This window comes from Siniperca chuatsi, linkage group LG10, assembly GCF_020085105.1.
Source record: "Siniperca chuatsi isolate FFG_IHB_CAS linkage group LG10, ASM2008510v1, whole genome shotgun sequence".
Taxonomy (NCBI): domain Eukaryota; kingdom Metazoa; phylum Chordata; class Actinopteri; order Centrarchiformes; family Sinipercidae; genus Siniperca; species Siniperca chuatsi.
The window spans coordinates 1,872,179-1,885,580 of NC_058051.1; the positions used below are offsets into that span (position 1 = coordinate 1,872,179).

General features: G+C 40.4%; 1 protein-coding gene across 3 annotated transcripts in view; it reads left to right on the plus strand.

The window, feature by feature from the left end:
* Window positions 1-11,263: 11,263 nt before the first annotated feature.
* The window catches only part of LOC122883565 (tumor necrosis factor receptor superfamily member 14-like), a 36,009-nt gene continuing 33,870 nt past the window's right edge, over window positions 11,264-13,402 (plus strand). Inside the window, exons 1-2 of one of the 3 annotated variants that reach the window (XM_044212431.1) lie at window positions 11,264-12,037; window positions 13,074-13,167. In XM_044212431.1, the coding sequence (XP_044068366.1) occupies window positions 11,969-12,037; window positions 13,074-13,167 (163 nt within the window). In that variant the 5' untranslated portion in view covers window positions 11,264-11,968. The remainder of the gene's footprint in view (window positions 12,038-13,073; window positions 13,168-13,402) is intronic. The other 2 variants (XM_044212428.1, XM_044212430.1) reach the window with 2 other exon arrangements.

Consider the following 13,402-nt stretch of genomic DNA (forward strand, 5'->3'; position numbering starts at 1 on the left):
TTTACTCCACGTTTGTTTCATATTTTTGCACAAACACACCTCTGGGATTCTTCTGCCTTTTATTGCTGGCAGAGATTATCAGTAAACTGGGCAACAGTTTCATATGAACACTTAGTGTTTTGTGTGTGTGTGTGTGGTTAAAATACATTTTGAAAATCATGTGGGTAAACCGACTTGTTGTTTAATGAGGAGAAAGATGGCAGTTGTGTTAAATAAAACTCACAATTTTAACATTAACATAAATGTCCCTCATATTTAAGCATGAGAAATTTCTCTACTTGTTATTCTTATTATATGTAATTGAAATGAAATGATTAAGTAAGGTGTTTGCATGGTTTACTGTACTGTATATACAGAGTTTGAGCTACATTAGATCTATTAATATAATACAAATAATCTGTCTGTAAGGGCATCAGTAGAGGTTGGAGTAAACAAAAACCACATTGAGACCACTGAGGCAGAGAGGAGATAATAATGCAGATAATACACGAGGTCATCTGACAGAGTTGGAAACTGGTTAATGAAATATCTTGGACAGAAACAATCAAGATGCCTTCAGCCGGGGATTACTCTGCAGAAACAGTAAAGAGAGCAATTGTGTTTCCTCCTAAACATATCTAACAGTGCAAATTAATAGTATATAGACTAAACATATTTTGGTGGTGGTAATGTTGCTGAGCAGACAGCACTTTGTGCAGCATGACTTTATCACAGACATCAAGGTAACCAAATAGATTTATAGGTGCTGAAGTCAGGACTAAGCCTCTATATGTACTTGTTTATGCTCCAGACAGCTGAAATCTAACTACAAACACTTCAAGACAGTCTGGCTTAATGATTCCAGTACTGATGCCACACCATCACTACAGTCAGGGCCTGATTAACCCAACATGGGGTCCTAGAGCAGAAATGAGCTGTGGGCCCCTAATGACACCCTGTTTGTGGTGATATTGTAAAACACAAATGTATTCAACAATACATACAGTGTATATTTTGACACAGGCCCATCTACAATACAGATATGCCTCATTTCCACTGCATAGTATGGCACGGCTTGACCTGACTCGACTCGCTTGGAGCTGATCTTTTGGTTTCCATTAGCAAAAGTTGTGGATACTACCTGGTACCTGGTACTTTTTTAGTATACTACAAGGCTTCAATGGTTCCTTCACTCATTCACTCTTATTCACTTGACACAGATTTTAAATAATGGCAGGCCACAAAAGCACGCCATGGTCAGTTGACAAAGTGCAGACATTCCTCTGTTTGGTTGAGGATGAAAGGATCCAGCAAGAACTGGATGGAGAGGGTCTACCAAGAAGTCTCTCAACTGTTGGCCGCACAAGATTACCAAAGGACATTCCAACAGTGTAGGGAAGAGTTAAAAAAACTTAAAAATGATTACAGAACTGTCAAGGACTGCGACGGTCGGAGGGGTTAGACCAGATGAACGTAACAATTTGATTTGACTTGAAGGTCAAAACATTTTTCAGCACTGACAGCTATGCCATTGTTAGACTATCAAGTCTTGATTTCTTCTTCTTTAAAAAGACAGGCTACATGGTATCAAGTGTGATATAACCGCCATATATTTTTCTTTGGAATGTACCACACTAAGGACATATGGTCAAATTTAAATAATTTATTTAAAATGTAATAACAATAACTGATTTCACCAGTCAAGTGGGAACAAACTGTACACACAAAAACAAAAAGAAGAGTCACTAGATGGTAGAAGGGTACTTTACAACAACAGCTTGAGTTTCCTCACCTGCAAAAAACCACCAAGGTTAGAATTTCTAATGTCCTGCCATATTTGTGGTGTTGCCTGAGGTGGCGTATGGTACCCGCGTGTAGCATATTCTACAAACTGTAGTTTTTCTGTCAACAATGCGCATTTACATAACTCACGATGACGGCAAAATGTTGCCACACCGGTGACGTCAGGGAAGCAGGAGGATTTTCCAGTTCTGTTGTTTCTCCGAAGGTCGAAATCGAAAGCTCATTTCGATCAATTTTGGATTTAGAATCACACTTGTGACACCCCTATGTGTTGCAGTAGTTTGTGTATTTAACAAGTCATTTGTATAACCTTTCTGTTCAAGATTCCGTTTCAATAAGCAAGGAGGGTTCAATAATGACTCCTTCCCTTAGCGATGGCAGTTCTCCTGATGAGTTTCCCATTCCAGCAGCAACATCAATACCAGAACCAGCACCAGCACTGACAACCTCCAGTGCCAACACAGCATGGTACATTGGTTGTTCTCAGACTTGCTTCCACAGTGCGATGGCCAATGTCTTCTTTAGAGGTGCACACCAGGCTAAGTTTGTGTCCTGTCTCTCCATCACTGGATGTAGATTAATGTTTCTTCCGATATTCTGATGTTCTGCACCCACTGAGTGTTTGTGAAGCTGGGAACATTCACATCCACTGGCGCCGGAAGTAGAAAGGCCAAGGGGCCATTGGCCCTCCCACTTTACCCCTCTGTCCCACATTCTTCAACACTGAGCAGTACAACAGTAACTGTAAAAAGACATTTCAATCATTCCCATCCATTATAAGACATTAGTTAAAATAAAGCAGGCAAGAATATTTCAATTTCACAGTTTAAATTAATACTTCAAGACGCTGCTTCAAAGTGCAACATTGTACATGCTGCCTTCAGTTTAGTTCATGACATACATGAAATAATCAATAACTCACCAAAACGACTTGCCATCTATGACACCATCAGCTCCGCCTCTCCTGTCACACCCATCATCAGTTACCTCATACCGCTCTGCCCCACAGCCTGCTGGACAGCCTGAATCATTACTTGATAATTATGAAGCTGTCTACGACACTTTGGATGAAATAATCCAAATCGGGGTAAACACGGAAACATGCAAAATAGCACCAGGGCTACAGCATTGATGACACAATTCAGTGTTTTCCTTGGATTGAAAGAGTCTCTCAAACTGTTTTCTTCTGCTGAAGACGGAAATATGACTTAACTTTATTAGGCCTACTTAACAGTTCAGCGTTGGTGATATGCCCCAGTTTGAGTGGAAATTTGAACTTTTACAAATGCCATTAGGCTAACTTTACTTTTTCTTTGCAATATGTTGTTAACTAATGTAATAGGCTATAGAATTTATTTAAATATTGATTATTGTAACAGTCTTTTCACTTGTCTTAATCAAAACACTTTGAAACGACTGCTGTTAACCAGGACCAAGAGGTACGACCACATCACACCTGTTTTAGCCTCTTTACATTGGCTCCCTGTTTGTTTTAGGATAGATTTTCAGATCTTACTGATTACTTTTAAGGTTCTTCATGGCCTGGCTCCAGACTTTATTTTAGTAAAGTCACTAATGACCTAATGACCAGGACATTTTGGTCAACTCGAATTAATAGAATAAAATGCACAAACCCATCTCAACATATATCAGTGTTTGTTTTACTTTGGAAAACATCTATTATATTTTACATTACACACAGAGTTCTGTGTGTTGTGGCAGTAAACAGTTCCAAAACACACATCACACACACACACACACACACACACACACACACACACACACACACACACACACACACACACACACACTCTCTGTTATTAATGCCTTTCACCTTTAATTTGCCTCTGGGTACTTAACAACTCAGCCTGTAGCCCATTACTCAACCTCTGATGTATCACTACAATCAGAGGTGCTAAAAAAACAAGATCCTCACATCAACACATGATGCAATCACTGCTAAGAGACCCACAGTTCATCAAGGTAAACAGCTCTCTAGCTGAGGTCACCATCTGTTAACATTTAGCATGCAGCCTTTCCAATACGCTGAATTATTGCTTAAAGAGTTAGTTCATCCAAATCACGCCCAAAAAATATTTTCTCACTGACACCAAACAGACCCTTTTTCACAGCAGACATTTTGACTTGTCATGGCAGGAAAAGCACAAGTGAAACACATTTTATTAACCATGGGGTTCGGTTCCATTAAGTGTCTCAGTAAGTTACGACAGTGAGCCAGCTTGTACAATACCAGTACCCTGGAACTAGCTCACCTAAATGAAACGCAGTTGTTTTTAATGTTATCAATTACACCAATGCTTTTCCTGATGTGACATGCCACCATGTCGGTAACACTTTACAATAAGGGACAAACTCCTAACTCCTAATTAAATTTTATAGAGTAGCTAATGATAGGTAATTAAGAAACGAGTTAGAAACAAATCAGGAACGACTTGATTATTGATGAATTGTAGTACCTCCCTAATAATTCCTAATGGAGGAATATACAGCAGATAATGATGAATTACTGGGTGACCCTATATTAATGAGTCATTAGGTAATGATTAGTTCATGAATATCTGTGAATCAGTCATAGATGCCGCCATAAGACGTGACTCAAAGAGTAAATTAGGGGAACAAGAGGGTTATTGTCTCCTCTAATACTGTTCATAGTGCATGACAGGATAATTGTCTAAACTTCCATAGTCTAAATATATCATTGAGGATGAATAATTATTTCAAAGGTGGGGTTTAATGTAGGAAACTTTGCACACTGCAGGAAATGCTATTTACTGTATGTGCACTTGGTTACACTTAGTCATCAAATTGGGTAAGTGATAAGAACTGAGCGTTCACAGAAAGTCTGCTATTTAGAGTGGATGGCTGTGAGGAGATAAAATAAACTTACATTTATTTAAAACGTAATGTATGTAGGGTAATGTTCTACTCAAGCACATTCAAGGTATGTACAGTATCTGCATGTATACATGTCAGTATACAGTATGTACAGCAGACAGTGATATTTACATGGTAAGAACTGTGTATTTAAAATATAAAATATATATAGTGTCAGACGGTTCATCAGAGTGATGACCTGTCTGTAGAAACTGTTCTTGTGTCTGGTTGTTTTGGCGTACAGTGCTCTGTAGCGCCTCCCAGAGGGGAGAAGGTGGAGCAGGTTGTGTCCCGGATGTTGGTGTTTTTGTGATTCACGTGTGACCTGGCTGCTGTAACGCTGCAGCTGTCCATTAGGATTAATAATACTCTATATATCTATCTGTAAATGCTCAAACTTGCATTGCCTGGTGAAAACTGATAAAATATTAACAGTTTATCAGTGAGTAGCTTAAAGACCTGACTGAAATGTTGCATGACAGCATGCTCTGAGTGTCGTATTAACTCCTTAACCACAAAGTGCCAAACACTGTGGAACTAAAGCTGTCTGTGTAGAGAGTCGAGGCAACCTCTGCTGTCCTCAGCCTTTACTCAGCTGATACTTCTTGTTTCTATGTGTGGACTATCAGTACACCGTCACGGTCATCTCGCGGCTGAAAAGTGCTTTAAATATGTGAGCGCTTGTTGCACCCACCGTCACAACAAGGGGAACTGACACCTGATGGAAAAAAGGAAATGCTGTGTGGCGAAAGGGGAATAGATGAATGATTAAACATGAGCTCAGACAAAGAAAAGGTAATTTAAAATGAGCGCGTTAACGATAAATGGAAGAGAAAATGAATTGATTTATTGAACAATATCAACTGATTGGAGCAAAGGAAAAGGATATTTTCATGTTTTATCTAATGAACCTGATTTAAGTGAAAAGTATAAAGCTTTATTTTTCTTTCTACACTTCATTTAAATGAACTACTGTTTTATTTATTAATGTGTCCAGTTATACATTTTGACTTGTCAGATAGTTTATTCATTTATGTTGCCATAATGAATCAGTAATCCTTTTATAAATAAACTTGTATTTGCTCAAACAGGCACAGCTGCTCTGATGATCAACAAAAAACAGACCCTCATACTTCACAGTCGTTGTCTTTGTCTAACACATGGATGACACTTCTGCTCAGACCCAGATCTCTCAGATCCTCAGACCAGCTGCTCCTGTCTGTCCCTGTTCGAGGCTAAGAGGTAAGGGCGTTCGTGGATTTACAGCAGCCGCCCCAAAGCTTTGGAACAGTTTACCATTTTAAATTAAGTGTTCCCCCTCTGTAGACACTTTTAAGGCTAAACTTAAGGCCCACTTGTTTCCTCTTCAAGCTTCATGCATCCCTGAACACACACATGACATTTTTTAACGCCTGTATGGTGTTGAAAGAAATTAGAAACACTTGTATCACGTATAGCAAATGATGTATTTAAATGGTGTAAGTGCCACAGAATCGTTTGTGAATGTTGACAAAACCAAAAATTACAACTGAACTTTTTAAAAAAGCAGCGCTTGCCCCTCCCTCATTACCACCGCTGAGGTGCCCTTGAGCAAGACCCTTAACCCCAACCACTCCAGTGGAGCTGCTCAGTGGACAGCACATCAGACTGCGGCTGCAGCTTCCAGGTGTGAATGTGTGTAACTGTGTAACTGTGTGAATGTGATCAGGGCGTTCCTGCAAAAGAGAGGCTTTCTCTCAGTGACAAGTACACAAATCTTCTTCGACTGAGTAACTAAAAAGGCCTGCTGATGGTAGATGTCCTTATTATCATTATTATTGAAATTATTATTATTAATTATATTATTTATTAATTAATTAATTATTACATATTCAGTTTTATAGCTTCAGCATGAATCTTGCTGTGGAACTGGGTGCAGTGCACTGACATGCAGAAACAGGCCTGATATATTTAGAAATGAGTCTTTCTGGATATGGGTTTGACATTACAAGCCATGTATCCAGTTCCCACACCAGACAACAGGCTCGGGGGGGTGGGGTGTCTGAATTGAACTAAAAGTGATTCCACATTATTTCAATGACATTACTGGAAGAAATTCAAGCTACAGTTGCCATTCCCTCATCATGCATGTATACCAACAACCCTCCCACTGTCCCATGACCGCAGTAAAACACACTGAACAGCTGAGTTACAGCCACACTTGAACTGAGCAAACAAAGTTTAAACCTGACTGTAATCATGATCAGCCTCGTTCTTCGGTCTTTTCATTAGAAACCCTTCCAACAGTACGGGAACACATCTGTAAAACACAGAACACCTTAAAGCACATGAAAATGAATAGATAAGACACAAGAGATAACTGATGTTACTGAACAAGGATTTAGACTAGAAATTCCAGTTTGGTGATTTAGAGACACGTTTAACATGAGACAGAAACTAAATACTAAAAGTCAAACAGGAGCTTGGTAAAAGTCCCTTTGTAACAAGCCAACTCATTCATCTCTATGACTCCCACTTCCCAGAGATGGCTGGAAGTCTTCACCAGCTCAGCAGAGACAGTATTATATGGACAAAGTTTCCCTCTGAAGCACCATGCTGGATGTCTCTGTACGTGACTGGAAAATGAGTCTATCAGTCTCGGGGAAACAGCAAATTAGACTCAACAACCTACTGAATGAACTCCATCACTCTCCTTCCATTCAGGGCCATAACTGCTCCAGGGGGCGATCGAGATGTTGACTTTTGGGGGGCTGTCATGTCGTCCATCTTTTTATACAGTCTATGGCTGTAACATAATCTGCTAACATTAGCATGTCCGGCTAACTAGCTTACTACCTACAGTACCTCCAGCCAAACTTGTGTTAGATACCACTTCATTTGCCAAATGCATGGTTTATTCTGAGTTAAATTAGGAGCCGGCGTGGCGTGGATGTGGGCTAGTGCATAATCAAAGTGGGCCGACTACATAGTCAAAATGTAATTACAGATATCTTGAATTAGAGTTTTGACTAGGCAGAATGAAAGTTAAAGATATCATAGACAGCTATGATTGGTCGGGGACCAACATGGAGTCTGTGACCATCTAAACAGAACAAATAATGTGTAGTCTGAACCCGGCATTAGGGATCAAAACAGAGCTGCAGATCTTAAAGTAAATTATTTTCAAACAGGATACTTTTAGAATAAATGTGTTGGCCACTAAAACAGAAATGGCCACACTGAGTTTCAAGTTTCAGTTCTCAGCAGTTAACACTCAGGAATACACTCAGTCGCCAGTTTATTAGGTACACCTAGCCTAAACTACTGCAGTCTAATACAGCAGTCCTGCAAGAAATCCTCCTTCATGAAGGTTATAATGTTCAGCTTTTACTGAAACTGTTTCAGAGACGTGTTGATTCAACATGTGATCATTTGGAGGATGTAGTTTGTGCTACTGTAGTCCATTATACAGAGAGGTATTTCTGTTATTTAGCCTACCCTCATGGATATAAATGGGGAGATAAAATATCTGATGATAAAGATAATAAATGGTGGTGACGGAGAAGAAGTCACTGGAACCGGTTGTCAGGTTCCAACTGAAGGAGTGACAAACGGGGACATTTGCACTCAGGAGATGGTGAGCCCGACGAGGTGAAGCTGGCGGGTGTGGAGCACTTTCCCATGTAAATGGGTTTCTTAAATATCTGATGATAAGTTGAATTACTCATTTCTGAAATATTCACAACATGTATACTAACGAGAACAGCATTCAAAGACACAGTGACTGCACTTGTTTCAACTCCAGCCAACTCTTAGTCACACACTCTCTTGTCTGCTCTGTTTCCCGCCAATCCCATCACCTGACCTCCCCCGCCTACTTACATATCTGTTCCCACTTTCCCTCATCAGCCCTGCAGTTTCTACCGGCCCATTTCCACGTATTCCTCGCCAGATTGTCTATTGTGCTTAGGCCTTAGCTTTCCAGCCTCATGTTCTGCCTGCCTGACTCTGCCAGCTTGATCCACTGCCTGCCCATCGGACTTCTGCCTCTCAGCCTGACCCCTTTTTGGATCTTTTTGCCTGTTTTGATCTGCCTGCCGGTTTTTTAATTTTCCTTGTTTTTTGACCACAGCTAAATGCGAACTTTTACCCATCTGGGTTCAAAGCTGTCTCTCTACTGAGCCGTTACAGCACTGATGAGACACAGAAACTGAACATTTACTGAACATCTTGTCAGACACACAGTGAAGCTTCCACAAGAATCATGGTGTGTGACTATGACGCTTCTTTTTTAAGAAGTCAAGTGACTTGACTTTTTTTTTTTAAACAGCAAAATTGTGTTATTCATAAATGTATACATTTTTACTCAGTGAAGCTTTAGCTTAAGCTTTTAGCTTAAGCTGATGGTGCATGTGAAGACGTTCAACACAACAGCTTGTAACATTATGTTTGTCTGGCGTTGGAAAGGATGCCATGTCAGTCACAGCTACATGCTGATGTCCATTGTTTTTCTCACCATGACCCACTACCTCCTTTTGTTAGAACAGAAAACAGAACTATTTGAACATGCATGGGGAGAGTGCACTAGTTCCTCTGTAGCACTGAATGTTGAAACTGGATCGTGAGGTCCAGAATCTGTCCAGAATCATCCAGTATGAACTCATTCTTCAGGAACTGGGCTGGAAGAAAATCCCACTTACACACAGTAGTGCCGAAAATATTAGTTGCTGTGTAAATATTTCCCCATGTATAATCAGGTGCAGGTGTATCAAATAGCCACAACATAAAAAAAGATGTTAATATTGATGAGATCTACAAAACAAACGTACCACCTGTCCTGCTTCATAAATAAATATTGCCTTTATATTACAGGGTCACATTTAAATGTTCAGTTAAGAACAGAAGACTAACTTGGACAGGGCTAAAGAAGGGGTGCAGAAATGTTAGTGACATTATGATATAACAGTGTGACAGTTTGAATTCGATTTATAGTTTTATGTATTAAAGTTTGTTTAGTCTGTGTGTGCTGGAGGACAGGCAACATCTGCATGTGTACCCTCATTTGAAATGAAAACAGATCTTAGAGTTCTTATTGGCGTCTTAGAGGACAGAAAAAGGTCCCCGAGCTCTGTACGCAACATGTGCAAATGCAGAACATAACACAAGTTATACAAGTACACTTAGTCATCCTCATGTCAGCATATCTCTGATGACACCAGAGTGTCTGCGTATTTAAGGAAATACAAGTCAACAAGATCATTAATGTGCAGGTCACTGATGAAGGAACAAGGAACTACAGTCTGTGGGGAAACAATCAGTTCACTGTGAGCACACAAGTAAAGCAAGATCGGTTAGGGGAATACCAGTATCTCTAAAAACAATGAAACCCAGAGGAAGGGCTCAACTTCCTTCAGAATAAAAGCTGAGAATGCTTTTGTTTTAATAAGAACTGTAACTTGGTGTCTAATTGTCACACCCATTAATGAAACCTCAGCAACTGGTGACAGAAAAATACTGAAAGTAGTACAACATGCAGCATTTTAGACTGTGGAGGCTACACATAATGGACTGACAATAAAACCAGTGAGCACTTTGTTTAGACACTACGTCACCTCTTTGATTTTAATAACACAGCAGACAAATGTGTAACTTTCCAAATGTTTGACGTGACAAAAGGCAAAGAATCGTACGAGGCATGTACAAATATCTGCAGGTATTGGTCCGACAACTAGATCATTTGCTTCTGATGATGAGTAGTAACGAAGCTGGAAATGTCTTGGTAACTGTTTGGTTAACTGAAGCAGATCCAAGTCTGTTTGTGAAAACTAACCAGTTGCCTTTGATGGAGAGAATAAAGCCCTGATGCAGAGACAGGATCGTCGTCCTCTGCACCTTTATGAGCCCTGTCATACACAAAGTTCTCCATGTAAAGGTGTATAGCTGTCTACTTTAGGGGACCATCAGAAAGCATACCAGGGACGCAAGAGACATCTTCAAGCCTTCAGTCGGCCACTGCAGCTGCTGTCCTGCATTACATCTTTGTGATGCACTACTGATGGATACATTTGCATCCAAATCCTTTAATGCAACTGCAGCTGAAGTTTTGGTAGCCATTTATTTTATTGTATTGCTGGGAACAGAAACGAAACACAACATGGGCTAATCACAAATGTTTGTTTTGTCAAAATGTCACCATTATACAGTGTATGGCTGCCAGCTGTGTTTTTATAGCTCTTTTCCTCAGACAGCTACAGATTAAATAACGCAGCACATACAGTTTAGTGCAGTGAGGGAGACATCTTAATTTAAGACATAGGAAACGTAGCTAGAGAAATATCTGGCCTCATAATAATGAGGAGGGAGAGACACTGCATGCATGGGAATGAATTACAATATTAGAGATTTTTATATCGCTTTTTAGAAATAAACTCGCCAAGAAGCGAGAGAAAAGTCGCCAAATCTAGTGACAAAGTCGCCAAGTCGGCGTCACTGTTGTGGACTTCTGCTTTTACTTTGAAGGGACCGCAGTGTCCTGAAGCTGCTTCAGTTTTTATGTGTCGCTGAAACCAGGTGAGTGGTTCTCCTTTTCTCTCGATATATTTCATTAAAGAAGTAACTCAGTGTAACTCTGCAGAGCCAGCTGCTGTTATATTACCGCTGAAAGTCCTGCAGCCCGGCTGCTGTGGGTCCAGATCCGAGTTCAGTTAAAGAGACCAGACACTGGAAAGATTTCTGAGGCAAAGTGGCCGGAGACAGAGTCTCTGAGGGGTCGTGAGATGATTGATGTGGTAGGAAAGAAGAGAAACAAAGTTCTGCTTCACAAGTTTGGATTCATGTTCTGGACTTTACTTCAATATTTGTTGGATAATTTCACCTTTCGGGCGTCGTACAGTTATTCTAATGAAGCCATGTGAGAAGTTTAGAGGGGAAATGTCTCTTTGGTGGAACTGGTTTAATCTGCAGTGACCAGTTAATAAACAGATTCCCAGTGAAGGGTAAAAGACTTCTAGGATTCACCTGTGGTTCCTCATCTCAGGCTGCTTTAAAGCGGTTCTGCACCCGGTCATGTGTGGACAGTTGAAACCTAAACATCAGGTTTCTCCAGCACAAATGTAGCTGTGTCAGCCAGGTTTCTCATTCACATGATGTTGAAGACGGCCGCTCGCTGCAGAAAGCTGGAAATAAACTGTTTGCTTAGCGGGTAGTGTAATCTCTACATGGATATGTTTTCTTTCAGTTTCCAGATGGTGTCCCTGTTTGGATTTTACATCTCACTTCATCCCAGATCTCAGTGAGATGACGTCTTCAGCCCATGAAAACTGTGATCCTGCCGTCCAAAATGATGTTTAGAGGAAAACCTTTGACGGCTGCAGCTTTGCTGGTAAAATCATTTGTTTTCGCAGCAAGCTGTTATTTGCATGGCAGCAGTTCATACATCATATCGCTCCTCCTCTCCAACATTTGATTCTTTATAAAGCTTTTTCCTTTATGATTCTCACATCGACAAACACTCTGTTCATCAGAGAGGCTTCATCAGCTCTGAGTGATGAGCAGCTGCCCTGCCTTTAACCTCTGTAGGAGAAGAGAGTGGATGTGGTAAAGGTTAAGATGGAGCCGTTCTCTACATCAGTACTGGTGGGAGAGTGTAACCATTTCCAGTGGTAGGATGACGGGGGCGGGGGTTGTGAAAATCGGCAGCGTCCACCAGCGCCTGTGAACGCACATTTACAAACAGTTTTGAAATGAAGAAATACAAAAGTAAACAAATTGACTGATAAGGGAAAATACAGTCTATATATGGGAAACACTGGTGTCGCTCCACCTTAACAGATGTAGACTCACCTGTCGACAACTCTGAGGTGAAGCTGCATCACAGGAATGTAAGAGAACCACTATTCTCTCATTTTTAATTCATTTAGTTTTGTTGATATTGTGGACTGCCTCTAATGTGATGCTTGAAGGGAGAACAGTTGTTACTGCGGTAATAACTAATGGGGATCCTAAATAAAATAAAAATGAATAAAATAGGAATGAAAGATTTCAACTCTGTGTTTTGTGTGCCAGTCCAAACATTGACTTACTCTGATGACAAATGACACAAATCATTAACTGTCATGTGACTTCATGCTATAACTCACCTGCAAAGGTGAAATGATGAACTCCTAATGATTCGTGGAACGAGCAGCAACATCTCAGTCGGTACTTTTAGCTGTCGTGGATGTGGTAATGTGGTTTTACTTTGTATTTTTTGGACATTAACTATCTGGGTGACTGAAACGGATCTACACAAACACAAAGTGCTGCCTGCTTTCTATCAGAGCTCATTTCAACAGCTTCTATCCATGGATTTGATTTGCAGTATGTTTTCATTTCAACAGGCTTCACTGAGACAGAAAACCTTTTCTTACTCTTCACAGATACTTGTGATGAGTGTCTTCAGAGGACAGACCCTCACATGTCATCGAGCAGAGTATCTGATAGGGAATGAATGCTGTCCAATGTGTCCTGCTGGTAAGATCCATCTGAATGTTAAAGGAATATCTCACTTTCAGTTACATACAGAGTCTTTCTGTTATACTGCCAGGTGCCAGCAGTGATTACCAGAATAAAGCACTTGTGTGCAGATCAGTGGAGTCAGTCTTACTCCCACGGTTGGTGCTGTTTATGTTCACAGGTGAAACGTATCGGTGAACTTCCTGCATCTGACTGGAGTTTTATTCCGACAGTAAAAGAATGACTCTGTAGT